A 14,944-nucleotide genomic window follows, 5' to 3' on the forward strand; every position below is an offset into this window, starting at 1 on the left:
CTGGAGATACAGACAAAAATATAAGTCCCTGTCCTCAAGGAACTGATATTCTATCAGGAAGATGATATGTATATATTAAGTACATATGATTTAAATATAAGATAAACTGCAGTGGGGAGGGGGAGTAGCAGCTGAAGACATGAGAAAGGCCTCATATAGGAGGACATGCTTGAGCTGACCCTTGAAGGACACTAGGTATGGCAAGACAGAGGTGCAGAAGATATGCATTCCAAGGAGGAGGATCAGCTGTGCAAAGGCACGGAACCATGTGATGGAGCATCAAATATAAGGAACTCCAAGCAGTCATTTTGTTTGGAATGAAGTGAATGAAGGTGAGTAGTATATAATAAGCCTCAAAAAGTGGGCTAAATATAGGTTGCAAAGGTCTTTAAAAACCAATCAGGAGGGGCAGCTAGGTGGCACAGTGGACAGACTACCGGTCCTGGAGTCAGGAGAACTCGAGTTCAAACATGGTCTCAGACACTTGACATTTCCTAGCTGTGTGACCCTGGGCAAGTCACTTAACCCTAGTTGCCTCACCAAAAAAGAAAAAAAGCCAATCAGGGAAATTATATTTGACCTTAATGGGAATGGGAAGCCACTGGAGTTTGAAAGACAATTATAAGAGATACTGTGGAGGCAGAATATACACAAGACTTGGCAATGAGTCAGAGATGTGGAATAAGAGAGATAGTCTGTCTTTGTATGCCCTGTACCCAGCACAGTGCTTGACAAACAGGAGGCTTTAATAATTGTTTGCTGACTGACTGATTCCTACTGGTTGATTCAACTAAAATTATGAGCCTTACAGAAGGTACATGAGGAGAATCTTTCACATCTCTCCAGTGCTTAGCACAATGCCTGGCACAGAGCAGATATTTAATAAATGTTTAATGATTAATTGGCTGACATCAAAATTCTGTGTGATATCTCCTCTTCTAATTCCATTCTGCATTTTGTACTTCAGAATTGCAGTACAGAGATATGTATACTATGTTCTACAGCTATTCACTGAATTAAAAGTATCACAGAACACGGGGGTCCTTCTCCATCTTTAAGAATCTAAACTTACAGGATTACTTGGGTCCTGAAAGTTTAACACTAAAATATTACACACAAAAGCAATGATTAATGTAACTTTATTAAAGTCTTCCTTTAGAACCTAAAGCTCTTCCAAAAGAATGAGTAGGTCACAGCTGTGAAGGACAAACCACTGGTTTTGTTTACTAGAAAGAGTTAATACTTCTTTTCTGGAAGCCATTAGGTTCTGCTAATCCAACTAAGAAAGAGTACAAAAAGTTAATAGTGCCAAGTCCTCTGTAGAACTATTACTTTTACAAATCATATTCCCCTAAAAGGAAAGAAGCTGTTGCAGACCGGAAATTGAAAACTGTATGTTAGAATACAAAATAATGGTGAGAATGATAGTAAAAATAATAGAACATAAGCATCTTTGTTTCAGATGCTATCAAACACCTTTCTCAAGCAGACCTAACCTATTCTACAAAGAAAATCAAAACCATTCCCCCCTGTAATTTCCCTCTTCTCAACACTGCACCTAAAAACCATTCTACCATTCCCCAGCTTTTCCTCATTTGCTCCAGATTAAATGTCTATGCTTCCTTTTCATTAAGGTCAACTCCTCTTGCATCTCTGATCTGTCTCCTCCCATTTGCTATGGAAGCTTATTGGTTGAAGCATCCCCTCTCTGTCTCAACTTTCATCCCTCCTTTTCTACTGGTTCCTTCCCAACTAAAACCTATAAACATGCAAAGGTCTGTCCCAATCTTTAAAATATCTCTATTTTTCCTAGCCATCCTCTCAAGCTGCCTTTCTCTATCTCTCTTCCCTTTCACTGTCAAGCTCCTAATACTATCATCACTTGCTCACCATCCAATCACTCCTCCACCCCTTACATTATATTATAACTCTGAACCCCACAACTCTACTGAAATAGCTCTCTCCAAGGTTACCAAGGATTTTACTACTAAATCTAATGGCCTTTTCTCAATCCTCAGCCTTTTGACCTCTTGGCAGCTTCTGACACTGTCAATCACCCTCTCTCCTGGATATTCTCTCCACTTTTCCTCCTATCTATCTCATTGTTCCTTTCTCAATCTCCTTTGCTGAAACATCCTCTACCTCCTACCTACTGACTATGGGTATCTTCCAAGACTCTGTCTTGGACCTTCTTTCCTTCTTTGTATACTTTTTCTTGGTAATCTCATCAGCTCCCATGGATTCAGTCACCAACATTAGATGGAAGGCTCCCATATCCAACACTAATCTCTCTCCTGAAAGTCAGTCCTAAATCACAAACTCTGTGGGGCATTTTTATCTGATGTCCTTTTAAGCATCTCAAACTCAGTCCAAAATGAAACACCTTATGTTTCCCTGTAAACTTACCTCCAAACTTTTCTATATCTGTTGAGGCTCCACCATATTGTACAAAACTTCATAGTCATCCTTGACTCTTCTCTGTCTTTCCCCTGACAAATCCAATCAGTTGCCAAAGCTACTAGACCTATATACTATCTCTCACATACATTCCCTTCTCTCCACACTCAAGGATATCATTCTAATTCAACTTCTCATCGCTTCTTGCCTGGACTATTACAATAACCTCCTAATTAGTATCCCACTTTCAGTTTCACTCCAATATATAAATTACAATTGCCAAAATAAGTTCCCCTTGGAAAGAGTATGTATAGGCAATAATTTTGTCACCGCCCTACTCAAAAAATATTCACTACCTCCCTCTCTGTTGCCTGTAAACTCCTCAGCCTAGCATTTAAAGTCCTCAACAACCTGGCTCTAATCTCCCTTTCCAGGCTTATTTATACTACTCCCCTTCATTTCAACCAAACTGAACTACTACTAGCTAGTCTCTAAACTCAGCCTTCCTTCTCCATCTCTGCATATATGCTCAGGCTATCTTTCATGCATAACATGAATTCCTTCCTTCATTTCCACCTTGAGAATTTTCCTCCTCAAATTATATTGTATTCATTTATCCATAACTACCTGCATCACTCTCTGGGCAGCAGTTGGCAACCTACAACCCAAGGGCCAAAATCTGTTTTTGAAAATCCCTTGCCCATGACTTTGTTTCATTTTTTTTACATTTTCAAAAACAACTAAACTTTATTTTAAAATGTAAAAGCTACTCTTAGCTGGGGCCCTACAAAAACTGGCCATGGGTCAGGTTTGATGTTCTGGCCATTGCAACTCACATTCTAGGAGAAATGTAAACCTAATGATGCTTGCAAGGACCTTGTATATATTACATATGTCACACAAATACTTGTTGAACTGAACTGAAATTCTGTCTCTCATACAATAAAGGACCAATCTTTCTATTCCAATTCAACTCAAAAACCATCTATTAAACCCTATGTGCAAAGAAAGCACTGCCCAAGCCTAATTCCACCTCTATCCTTCAGTCCAACTTCAAACAACCTGATGGACCTTGATCCACCAATTCACCACCCCTTGCTTTCTATTAACTCCTTCACCTATGACCAGACATTTCCAAGTCTCCCATTCCCTGAAAACACCTACTACCACAACTACCACTGTTCCATTTTTCCCTCTGTTCACTTCATACTCACTCCCCAACCCTTTTGTAAACTGTTTCCTGTATCTCATGCCACTATCATCTACTCTCTTAAAAGTTACCAAGGACCAATTCACCAAATTCAATGGACTTTTTGCAATCCTTACCCTTCCTTGACCTCTGAAGCACTTTAAACTGTTAAAACCTTATTCTTGACAATCCTCCACCAAAGAATATAATAGCCAAATTCCAAAATTACCAAGTCAAAGAGAAAATACTGCAAGAAGCAAGAAAGAAACAATTTAAATATCATGGAACCACAGTCAGGATTACACAGTACCTTGCAGCATCTACATTAACAGATTGTAAGGCATGGAATATGATATTGCGTAAGGCAAAGGAGCTTGGATCACAACCCAGGATCAACTACCCAGCAAAAATAAGCATAATCTTTCAGGGGAGGAGACAGACATTCAACAAAATAAGGGACTTCTAAACCTTCCCAACAAAAAGACCAGAGCTCAATAGAAAATTAGATCTTCAAATACAAGACTCGAGAGACATAAAAAGGTAAACAGGACAGAAAAAAACATGTTAATAATAAGAGCAAACTGTTTACATTCCTACAAGGGAAGAATGACACTTATAATTCTTGAGAACTATATTGTTCTCCATTTTAAAAGGGTATAGATAGAAGGGGTGGGTATAAGTTGACTTTGATGTAATGAAAAAAAAATCTAATCAAGTGGGTTAAATGGATCTAAGTAAGTGGATTAATCTGATCTAACTAAGAAAATGTACTGAGAGAAAAGGAAAGGAGGAGGCAGACAAGGGTAAATTAAGTTACAGGAAAAGGCACAAAAACCTATTACAGTAGAGGGAAAGAAGGGAGGGAGATGAGCATTGTTTGAACTTACTCTCATCAAATTTGGAGGGAATAACAATCTGGTGTAGAAATCTAACTTGCCCTATAGGCAGTAGAAGGAAAAAGTAGAAAGAAAAGGGAGGAAGGATAGAAGGGGAGGGAAGAAATAGTAAGGGTAAAGGGGGAGAAAAGGGAGGGGGCTGATAAAAGGGAGGCAGGACTGATGGAGGCAGTGGTCAAAAGCAAAACACTTTGTGAGGAGGGAAAGGGAGAAAGGAGAAGGAAAAGCATAAACAGGGGAGAAATAGGATGGAGAGAAAGACACAGATAGTAATCATAACTGTGAATGTGAATGAGATGAACTCTCCCACAAATAAAGAAGGGCTGAAAGAATCAGACAAGCAAGACAGCTTTGAAAATAACATTTTGAAATAATTTACACGGCCAATGAACTGATGAAAAGTAAGTAGAGCCAAAAAAACAATAAACAAATGTAAATGGAAAGAACTACAACTACAAAACAAATAAAAATGAATGGTGTAAAATTACAAAGAACAAGCTTGGCCCTAAAAAATCTGAGATATAATAATATAATTCCCCCAACTTTTTTTTGCAGAGGTGAGAGGACCACAGTTGTGGAACAATAAATATAATTTCATATTTCTTCAAAGTACTGGTCAGTCTTGCTTATTTTTTTCTCTTCCTCTTTTTCTTTTAAAAAAAAGCTAGTTATTAAGACATGGCTCTCTTGGAGGGTAGAGGATATACAGAGAAATTTAGGCAATGTAAAAAAACTAAATATATCATAAAATTTTATTTTTAAAAATAACAATTTTAAAGCTCTATAGGGAAAAAAGTTACGTGTTCAATTTATTACATATCTAAAAAGAAAAGCAAGCACTGCATATTAAATCCAAAGTTTATGTATAATCCTCTCCCTTATGTTCTACAATGTATACAGAAATGTTTATTTTATGTGTTGTTTACTAAGTTCAGAATTTAAAAATAGTCCATGAAAAATACGTAAGTGTAAGTACATATATGAGATCATAATTGAATGCGGGGAGGGAAATCAGAAAAGTCTTCCTGGAGAAAGCAACCTTTAAGATAGGCTTTAAAGACTGTGTTAAAAACTCAATAGAAAAATACAAGCGAGAACGTTCTAGACATAAGGAAAAATGTAAACAAAAATATGAATGTTGTAAAGTACAGGATTTAGATAAGAGACAAGTGGCCTGGTTTTACTGAAAAATAGAGAGAGGAAAGATCTAGCTAAAAAGTAGTTTTGCACCACATTTTGGAAGACCTAGAATTAATGCCTGTATGAATGCAAACTTTGATAGATTACAGAGAGTCAATAAAACTGTTTTGAGCAGAGGAGTAACATGATCAGTTCTATGCAAAATGGCAGCAAGTCTGTCAGCCAGGTGGCAAAGTGGATTAGAGTGCTGGGCCTGAAGTCAGGAAAATTCATCTTCTTGAGTTCAAATCTGGCATCAGACACTTACTAGCTATGTAATCCTGACAAGTCACTTAACCATGTTTGCCTCAGTTTCCTCATCTATAAAATGAGCTGGCAGGGGCAGCTAGGTGGCGCAGTGGATAGAGCACCGGCCTTACAGTCAGGAGGAGCGGAGTTCAAATCCAGCCTCAGATACATAACACTCACTAGCTGTGTGACTCTGGGCAAGTCACTAAACCCCAATTGCCCTCACCAAAAGAAAAAAAATGAGCTGGAGAAGAAATGGCAAACCACTCCAGTATCTTTGCCAAGAAACCCCAAATGAAGTCATGAAGAATTGGACACAACTGAAACAAATGAATGACAACAAAGAAAGTCTGGCAGCCATATCAACAAATAGTTTGGTGGAAAACAAAAAATTATGGTGGGAATATTATTTACTGGGAGACTATAACAATAGTCTAGGAATGTATTAGTGAGGGCCTGAACTATGGTGGAAACAGAAGGGAAAGGATAAGTAAGGGAGAGAAATGGAAACAAAATATAAGAGGTAAGAGAAAATGAAGATTCAATAATAACACTAAGGTTTAAAATATAAGACTAGGTTAATGTATGTTTATGTGTGTTTACATACAAAAATACATACATACATGCATACAATCCAATCAACTACTTCCTTTCCTTTTCTACTACAACTACCTTAATTCAGACTCTCATTACATTTCTTCTGGTTTTCCTTTCTCCTGCTTCCAGTTCATTCTACACACCATCAGATTCATCTTTTTGAAGTACAATTCTGCCCTGGAGAAAGCAACCTTTAAGATGGGCTTTAAAGACTGTGTTAAAAACTCAACAGAAAAACACAAGGGAGAATATTCCAGACATAAGGAAGAATGTAAACAAAAGTATGAATATTGTAAAGTACAAGATTTAGATAAGAGACAAGTGGTCTGGTTTTACTGAAGAATAGAGAGAGGAAAGATCTGGCTAGAAAAGTAGTTTTGCACATTTTGTGCATGTCACCACCTTATTCAAAACCTTTTAATAGTTTTCCAGGGCTTACAAAAACAAATTCAAAACTCCTTAAAATGGCATTCAAGGCCCTTATATTCTGGCTCCAAATTATCTTTCCAGTCTTATCTTCCATGTCTTTCCTGTTACTAGCTCTTTCATCATACTGTTTCTTCTACCTAGGATGTCATATACTTTATCTTTCTGATAGCACTAATCACATTCTACCCTTTATTACAGTTACCTGCAAACATGTCTTCTCTACACTATCAGATTTTAAGCTTCTTGAGAACATGATCTTGTTAATATTTCTATTTCTCATTGTGACTTGCACATAATAGGAATTTAGTAAATATTTGTTGAATTGAATTCTATAATACAAAATCCTCTGTATTTTATCTCCCTGGAATCATGTAGGCTGTGCCTTGAATCTTACCTACCTGCTACCCACTCATGAACCTAGGACCAGCATAGTATTTGTCAGTTCATCCCTCCAGGGCCTAACATAGTACACTGCACAAGATACACTGACACTGTAAGAGATCCATGATTTCAGAGGTCTGAAGTGTTCTTTCCACCTTTACACTTCATTCTGTTCAATTTTTGTCCATTTCTTTCCTTAAATCCTTCAAAGATGATCCACTTAATGCATTGCAGGGCTTCCTTTGTATTTTAAAACTATTTCAGCAGCACCAGCGCAACTGCTATCAGTTGTTTCTCACTCTTGCTACATAACTGCTCCGCTTCCTTTTCTGGTAATACCAAATCTTTAATAGCATCTTTCTACTTTTCAACACTATTACAATCTACTTAAATACAATATGCAACTTCCCATTACCCTTTGGATCATTTTTAATTTTGGTGATTTCCAATGTTGTAGTGTTCCATGATCTGCAGCTATATATATTTAGCATCACCAAGGGAATATTGGTATTAAAGATGTGAGGTTTTCCAGCACTGATTGGTTTACCAAGCACCATCCAGTCTGAGTTCTACTCACTCAATTCTGAGCCCCAGTTCGTTGTCTATAGTGCCTGTTCAAAATACACACACACACACACACACACACGCAACTGTGTTTGGATTAACTAATGGGCTTCTGGACAATATTTTTTTTAACCCAGTGTTTTCCCAATGTGAATGGTTAAACAACTGCTCTGAGTTTCACTAAGAAAGCATGTTAGTCTTCCTAGGTTCCAAGCAACAGTACAATGTCTTTGCCTTGTAAATTATAGGCCTTTAAAAGGTTTCCACTGAATAAATGAATGAATGAATGGGTGGATCTGAATGAATGAATGAATGCTGGAAATAGATGAATAAATGCTGGAAAGGTCCATGTGGAACTACAGTGAAGCAGACATAAGTACCCAAACCCATCTTCCTAATAACAGAAAAATGGCTAATAAAGGTTTTGCTATCCTATATAGTACATCCTTACCAAATACAAAAATTCAATAAAAACATTATAGTCTATGATGGCAGCAACAAAACTAAAAATGACCAACTTTCTTACGTGTTACATATGAAAAACTGTTGGCTAAAATTTCTTTTCTACAACCACAAACCTCACTGCCAAATCCACTTCCAAGGATATTACCCCCTAACCTGTAGGTATTACAACTGCACTTCAACTTTTTATTCCTCAGTCATTCCTTTTGTAAGAATGACCACCACCATACAAGAATATTTCAGAGTTACCCAGATCTGCTTCCTGAAGTTTCTAATCATGTCACTGATATCAAGGAACCCCTAACTCAACTGCCAAAATATCCTGTTTCTCCCAACCCCATGAAATGTTGCTGATGCCCTGGGGTTAGAGAAGTCCCTACTTCCATTGACCTCCTAGGGAAGGGACCGAGAAAGCAGTCCATGTTTTAAAAGTTGAGGCTGTAGTGAACAAGGATGAACTACCTGATATATCAAGATGGAATTCTGAATACATTTTCACATAGAAATAGTATTACAAGTACTGGTTAAATTCTAGAGCCCTATTATAAGAACTTTCAGGGTTCTCAAGAAGACCAACCCCATGGGTTGCCATCACTAGAAACCAAAGAATCCTACTTCACTTTAAAGAACACTTCACATGATCAGCTTTTATCATTCCACATCAGGTAGAGCATTTAAAATAGAACCAGAAAAAATTTAAAAAAAAGAAAACTTTCAGGAAGTAGAGTTAACCTTGTCATGGTTGCAATATTACATGGTCTTGCCTGTTTGTTCTAGAGTCAGCTAAGTGGCACAAGAGATAAAGCAATGTGCCCAGAGTCAAAAAGACCCAATTTCAAACCTAACCTCAGCAACTTACTAGCCCTAAGACCCTGGGCAAATTACTTAACCTTTGTCTTCCTCAGTTTCCTCAACTGTAAAATGGAGATAATAATAACATCTTCTTCTGAGGGGTATTTTGAGGATCATATGAGATAATATTTGTAAAGTGCCTAGAACATAGTGCCTAGAACAACATAGTGCTAGAACACAATAAGAGCTTAACAAATGCTTGTTTCTTTCCTTCCTTGTTCTGGTTCTTCTAGTAAGCCTGTTCTTAAGCCTCCCCTTACAAACTCCAATCATCATCTGTTTCCTTATATCTAGTTCAAACAAATCCTGAATACCAAACCATGTTTGTGCTTGATGACTATGACTTTGGCCCCATTTGGGTCACTCAGTGCAGTCTGGTTCAGCTATTCAAATGATAAATCTTGCTTCTGTGTTACAGTTTGGCCTGATGCTTTGAATCTCAATTTCAGTTTCACTAATAGGATTCAGAATAGCTAAACATCCCTTTTTCAAAATGATTGGCCTGGCCATAATTTCTAGTCTTCATTCTTCTCTATTTCATAGGATAATACATTTAAAATTGGAATGGACCTCAGAGGCCTGGGATCTTAGCCAGCTATGAGGCTGCCCATTACTGTGGCCACCAATAAATCCAGCAATAGAAAATAAAGACTATATAGTTTAACTAGAATAAAAGTTAAGTAAGTTTTATAGGCTGGCCTAAGAACAAGCTGCCATTATTAAACTTTACGGGAAAATTCATTCTGAGTTTGAAATAAGTAAAAATGAATTTCAATTTGTTTTTGAGAAAGTTTTAAATTCTTATTTTTTTTAACATTTATTGCTTTTAATTTACATTAAAAAAATAAATTTTTTTAAAGATTTTTTAATGTCATTTCCACAGCATATACCTTTTCCTGATTCAATGATGAATTTTCTTCTTTTAGTATTTGCAGACTCTTCTTAAGTTCTAGACTGTCTTCAGTAAGACTGTTTCCCTATAAATATATTCCACAGTTAATTTCAGAAAATCAATAAAGAATTTCAAGTGAAAATTCTAGTAAACTATACTATGGAATATTAGGAACCTCAACTGCTTAGGTTGTATCTATAAATCAGGAATGAACATATTTGCACCATTAACCTCAAACGGTGGTTGTGAGAAAAGCACTACGTTAAAAAAAAACTATGGAAAATATTTAGTTCTTTTCTCAAGTATTCTTAAGCATCATAACCATAGATTTAAGGACTTGGATGTTTAAGAAATATCTCAGTCATCCTCCTCATTTTAAAAACATTCTATTCTTTTAAAGAATTTCTATGTTCACATTAAGAACATTCACCTCAGGCATATTCAAAGCATCAAAAAAGTCTCAAGCCATTTTTTAAAAAGAATGTCCTTCCGTATTTATTTAATAAAAACTCAAAATAGAGTCTACATTTCATGAAAACTGCTGTATCTCTATATTCCAGTGCTTCCTCACACATAAGTTACCATGCATCTTAAATTAGCCTTTGCATTATAACAAATTCCTCAGTTCAGCATTCTGAAACAAAAAGTTTGTGATATTAATAGAAACAGATAAAAGTACAAAGGATAAAAGCTTCCTTAAGTAAATACATGTGAATGTCTAGCAAAAGTTAAGAGAGTAAAATTAATTGTGTGGTTTTTCTTATAAATGCTTAAGAACTAATGTTACACCAAAAATTCTCCTTTGAGATGTGTTTACCTGATTTACACTACTCAGTCTCATCATTTCCTTTTGCGCATCTGTGAAAACAAATGATTTCATGTTAAATTTGAAAAAGAAAATTCAATTCCTAGTTGTAAAACTTTCATAATTAAGAATAAATCAGCACCTATATTCTAAGTTCAAAAATACAATGTGTACCCACAACACAATTAACATAAACAGAAGGCTTATTTACAAATATAATTAAGTGAATAGTACTTGCATAAGTTTAACATAACCATATCCTAGGGTATCGGGTATTTCATAGTATAATCACCATACCTTCAGATAACATACTCCAATGGATCTGTGATTTCAAAGTTAGCCCTCCTTCCAACAATACAGATTACAACCTATCCATGCCTGCCCAACCTGTGCTATACGCTCAAGACAAAAAAAGCTGTCAAATAGCATAGAATTATAAGCTGATTCTATATGGGTTACAATTATGGTTTTTATTAAAAGTAAAAAACAACTATTACACGGTTCAAAAATATGATTAACATATTTTGGATATTAGGAAAGACCAGGGGGACTAAGATGGAAAAAGAAAAAATTTAAGTAATTCCTACAACAGAGTTCTACAATACCTAACACAGATAACAATTTTAGAAGGTACTGCTTCCAGAAAAAAAAATTTAGAGTCAACAAAAAATAAAATCCAACTTTTAAGGGTGTAAACAGGTTAAGATAAAAGTTTTTAGACAGAAGAATAAAAGAGCATAACAAGATACTAGACAAAAAAATGCAGCAAAAAAATCGTTTTCACTATATCATTTGTCATTCTGTTCTAACACTCAAAGCCATTCACTTTTGCTTTCCAAAAATGCTGATCTTAGTCTATTAATTATGATTTTGATGCATAAAACAGCAGTCAGATAATAAACTGTAATCATTCCTTTTATCAGTCATAGTGCTACACACCTGTACAGGTCACCTGTATGGAGACCTGTAATCTGCTACTGGGGAGGTTGAACTGATGGATCACTTGAGCTCACAAGTTCTAAGCTACAGTAAAGCTAAAGTACACATTAAGTCTGGTACCAGGTGAGCCCCTGGCAGTGATGGGGCCGGCCACCACACTGCCTAAAAGAGGGGCAGACTCTATTTTAAAATTTCTATGCCAAATTTTTAAAATTTAAAATTTCTATGCCAATCACAATATTGAAATGCCATCTGTGAGTGGCTGCTTGTACTTCCAGCCTGGGTGAGAGGGAGAAACCTAGAGTTTAAAAAAAAAAACCCTAATAAAATAACTCCTTGTAAAAGATAAGCAGCATTTCAATGTGGTATATGGTATTTAAAAATTAAAAACTTAATAAAATGGGTTATATCCTCTCCCGTGTACACAAAAGTAAACTGTGGCCTGCTGGACATAGAAACAGAAAACCCCTTTTCTTATCATTCAAATGACAGACATGAGACCACTACAAGGTGCAAGACTAGCAGGACTAGCTACGCTCACTAAGCGAACTGCCTGTGTGATCATTAGGTCACATCCTTAGAACAGATTCACTAGCCAACCAATTTATACAAAAGAAAGAGGACTCTGTCAGCTTTCTCCAATGATATTAGGAGGAACAAAAATTTCTCAATCTATATGCCCCTCATAACATAAACCATACCCATATGGAAACTGGAAGGAAAAAAGAGAGATATGGAATTTGGATACTACTCATCCTTAAGATCGCTTGAGAAATGCCATTCACAACCTCAATTAAACAGTAATGAATAAAACAGTTCTATTAATATTTTCTAGTCATGTTAAGGTCAGAGCATTTCAACAGTGGCTTTTATGCCATGAATAATTAATTTTCTAAGATGAAATACTGTGCAGAGAAGCAATTTATTCATATATTCAAAACTATCAAGCACCCACTATGTGCTAAGATTTGTAATAATCTAAAACTCAAAAACTTCTCATACCAGACAATGCTCGTTGTAGTCTCAACAGCTCCTCTTTGACAGACATATTATCTGGAAGAATTCTTCCTTCTTCTGTTGTAATAAACTGACTGACTTCCATTTTCAGCCTTTCACATTCCTGTATTATTTGGCTTTTTTCCACATTTAAAAGTTCTTGTATTTTCTTCAAGATTTCTTTCTCATTTTCTGTAAAAGACAATTTTTGGTCTTTATCTTTTATTTCAACCTCAAGTTCTTGTATTTTCTTCACTGATTCAGTTTTTTCAGCTTGTAGAATATGAATAGTTTTTTGCATTTCATGAACTTTAGAATGATCAGTAAGCCACACCTCTGAGCCATCTAGAAAACAAATATAAAATTTAAGACAATTAAGAATTGAAAGCCCAAGGGAAATATGCTAGGCAAAGCAATGAAAATCTTTAAAAGCTTAAAATGTTACTAAACTGGAAGTCACTGTTTCCAAGGCTCCACTTCACATCAGATTGGCAATGATTAAAAAAAAAAAGGAAAATAACCATTAATGAAGGAAATGGGAGAATAGGCACACCAAATGCTTGTTCGTAGAGCAGTGAACTGGTATAGCCATTCTAGAAAGAAACTTGGAACTGAACCTAAAAAAAAAATTATGTCACTTAACTGTGCGTACCCTTTGACAAAGGTATACAACTTGAGGCTTACATTCCGAAGAGATGAAAAAAAAAAAAAAGAGAAAGGATGCATATGTGCAAAAATATCAAAATAGAACTTTTTGTTGCAGCAAAGAACTGGGAGCTAAGGGAGTGCTTACCAACTGGAAAATGGCTAAACAAATTAATGTAATGGAATTATTACTGTACCTTAGGAAATGACAAAAGGATCAAATTCAGAAAAACCTGTGACTAGTAAGAAATCAGCTGAACTAGGAGAACAATTTTACAATTACTATAAAATTAAAGAAAAACAACTCTGAAAGTCTTAATAACTGTTCAATGCACTGATCAATTATGACTCTAGAGGACCAAGACAGAACTTGCTTCCCATGTCTTAACAAGAAGATGATGGACTAGGGGTAAATAATGAGATGTATGTTTTTAGTAATGGCCAATGTATTGAATTCATATTACTTGACTAGGCTTATTTATCATAATTGAGGGATGCTTTATTTATTTTTGGGGGGGGCGAGGAGTGAGAAAACAGCAGGTAATGACAGCAAAGCAGGAAAAAAAAGAAGATAATGGCATCAATGAGGCATTTATAAAAAGTGAGCAGAAAGAAACTAAAGGAGATATAGGGGAAAACAAAGATAAGCAGGACAGGTTTGGAACTAATGTGATCAACAAGTAATAGAAATTTATGGGGCGGCTAGGTGGTACAGTAGATAGAGTACCGACCTTAGAGTCAGGAGGACCTGAGTTCAAATCTGGCCTCAGACACATAACACTTACTAGCTGTGTGACTCTGGACAAGTCACTTAACCCCAACTGCCTCACCAAAAAAAAAAAAAATTCACGATTTCATGTACAATCTTCCCTCTTTTTCTGTTCTTTGTATATAGAAATACTCTTTCATCAAGTTCAAAATAATAAAAACAATTTTAATTATTTTTAAAGCACTAAAGTTTTTTTAAAAAGGCATGAAACACTTGCTGAAAAGCACATACACCTGAGTTTGAAATAAAATAAAAACACTTTCCATTATTTTTAAAGTGTTTTCACCAAGATGTGCAATGGAAATTTGCAATTCCAATTCATTTACCACTAGAGAGAGAATTGTAAATGAAGCTGTAAAACAGAATTCTGATTCCAGAACAAGTTATACTACATGATCTTTAAGGTCTTTTCAAACCATGAGATTCTATATGTCAGATGATAAAAATTTTGGCAGCCAGATTATCATTATTGCAAACTTCTGAGTAAAATCAAGTCATTCTTCCAAAGTAGCTTGTTCAGAGTCACTACTGTAAAATGTCCAGACTGTACTGGAACTTTCATGATCAGGAAACTGAAGTCCAACTTCCTGACCTGAAATCCAGCTCCCTAATAGGAATTCTAGTTTTGCATACAAACTTTTAGAAGCTAGACTCTGGCTCCTTAATCTGGTGCAGCAGGAGCTATCATTATCTGGAAAAAGTC

The 14,944-nt window shown here is 35.9% G+C and overlaps 1 protein-coding gene across 3 annotated transcripts in view; it reads right to left on the reverse strand.

The window, feature by feature from the left end:
* The window catches only part of TRIP11 (thyroid hormone receptor interactor 11), a 96,912-nt gene that overhangs the window by 58,792 nt on the left and 23,176 nt on the right, over positions 1 to 14,944 (reverse strand). For 2 of the 3 annotated variants that reach the window (XM_021004265.2, XM_021004267.2), the window contains exons 7-9: positions 12,834 to 13,172; positions 10,905 to 10,945; positions 10,086 to 10,172 (exon numbers count right to left, since the gene is read on the reverse strand). In XM_021004265.2, coding sequence (XP_020859924.1) covers positions 10,086 to 10,172; positions 10,905 to 10,945; positions 12,834 to 13,172 — 467 coding nt within the window. The remainder of the gene's footprint in view (positions 1 to 10,085; positions 10,173 to 10,904; positions 10,946 to 12,833; positions 13,173 to 14,944) is intronic. The other variant, XM_021004266.2, reaches the window with a different exon arrangement.

Source organism: Phascolarctos cinereus, unplaced genomic scaffold (genome assembly GCF_003287225.1).
Source record: "Phascolarctos cinereus isolate Bilbo 61053 unplaced genomic scaffold, phaCin_HiC Scaffold_3;HRSCAF=262, whole genome shotgun sequence".
Classification (NCBI taxonomy): domain Eukaryota; kingdom Metazoa; phylum Chordata; class Mammalia; order Diprotodontia; family Phascolarctidae; genus Phascolarctos; species Phascolarctos cinereus.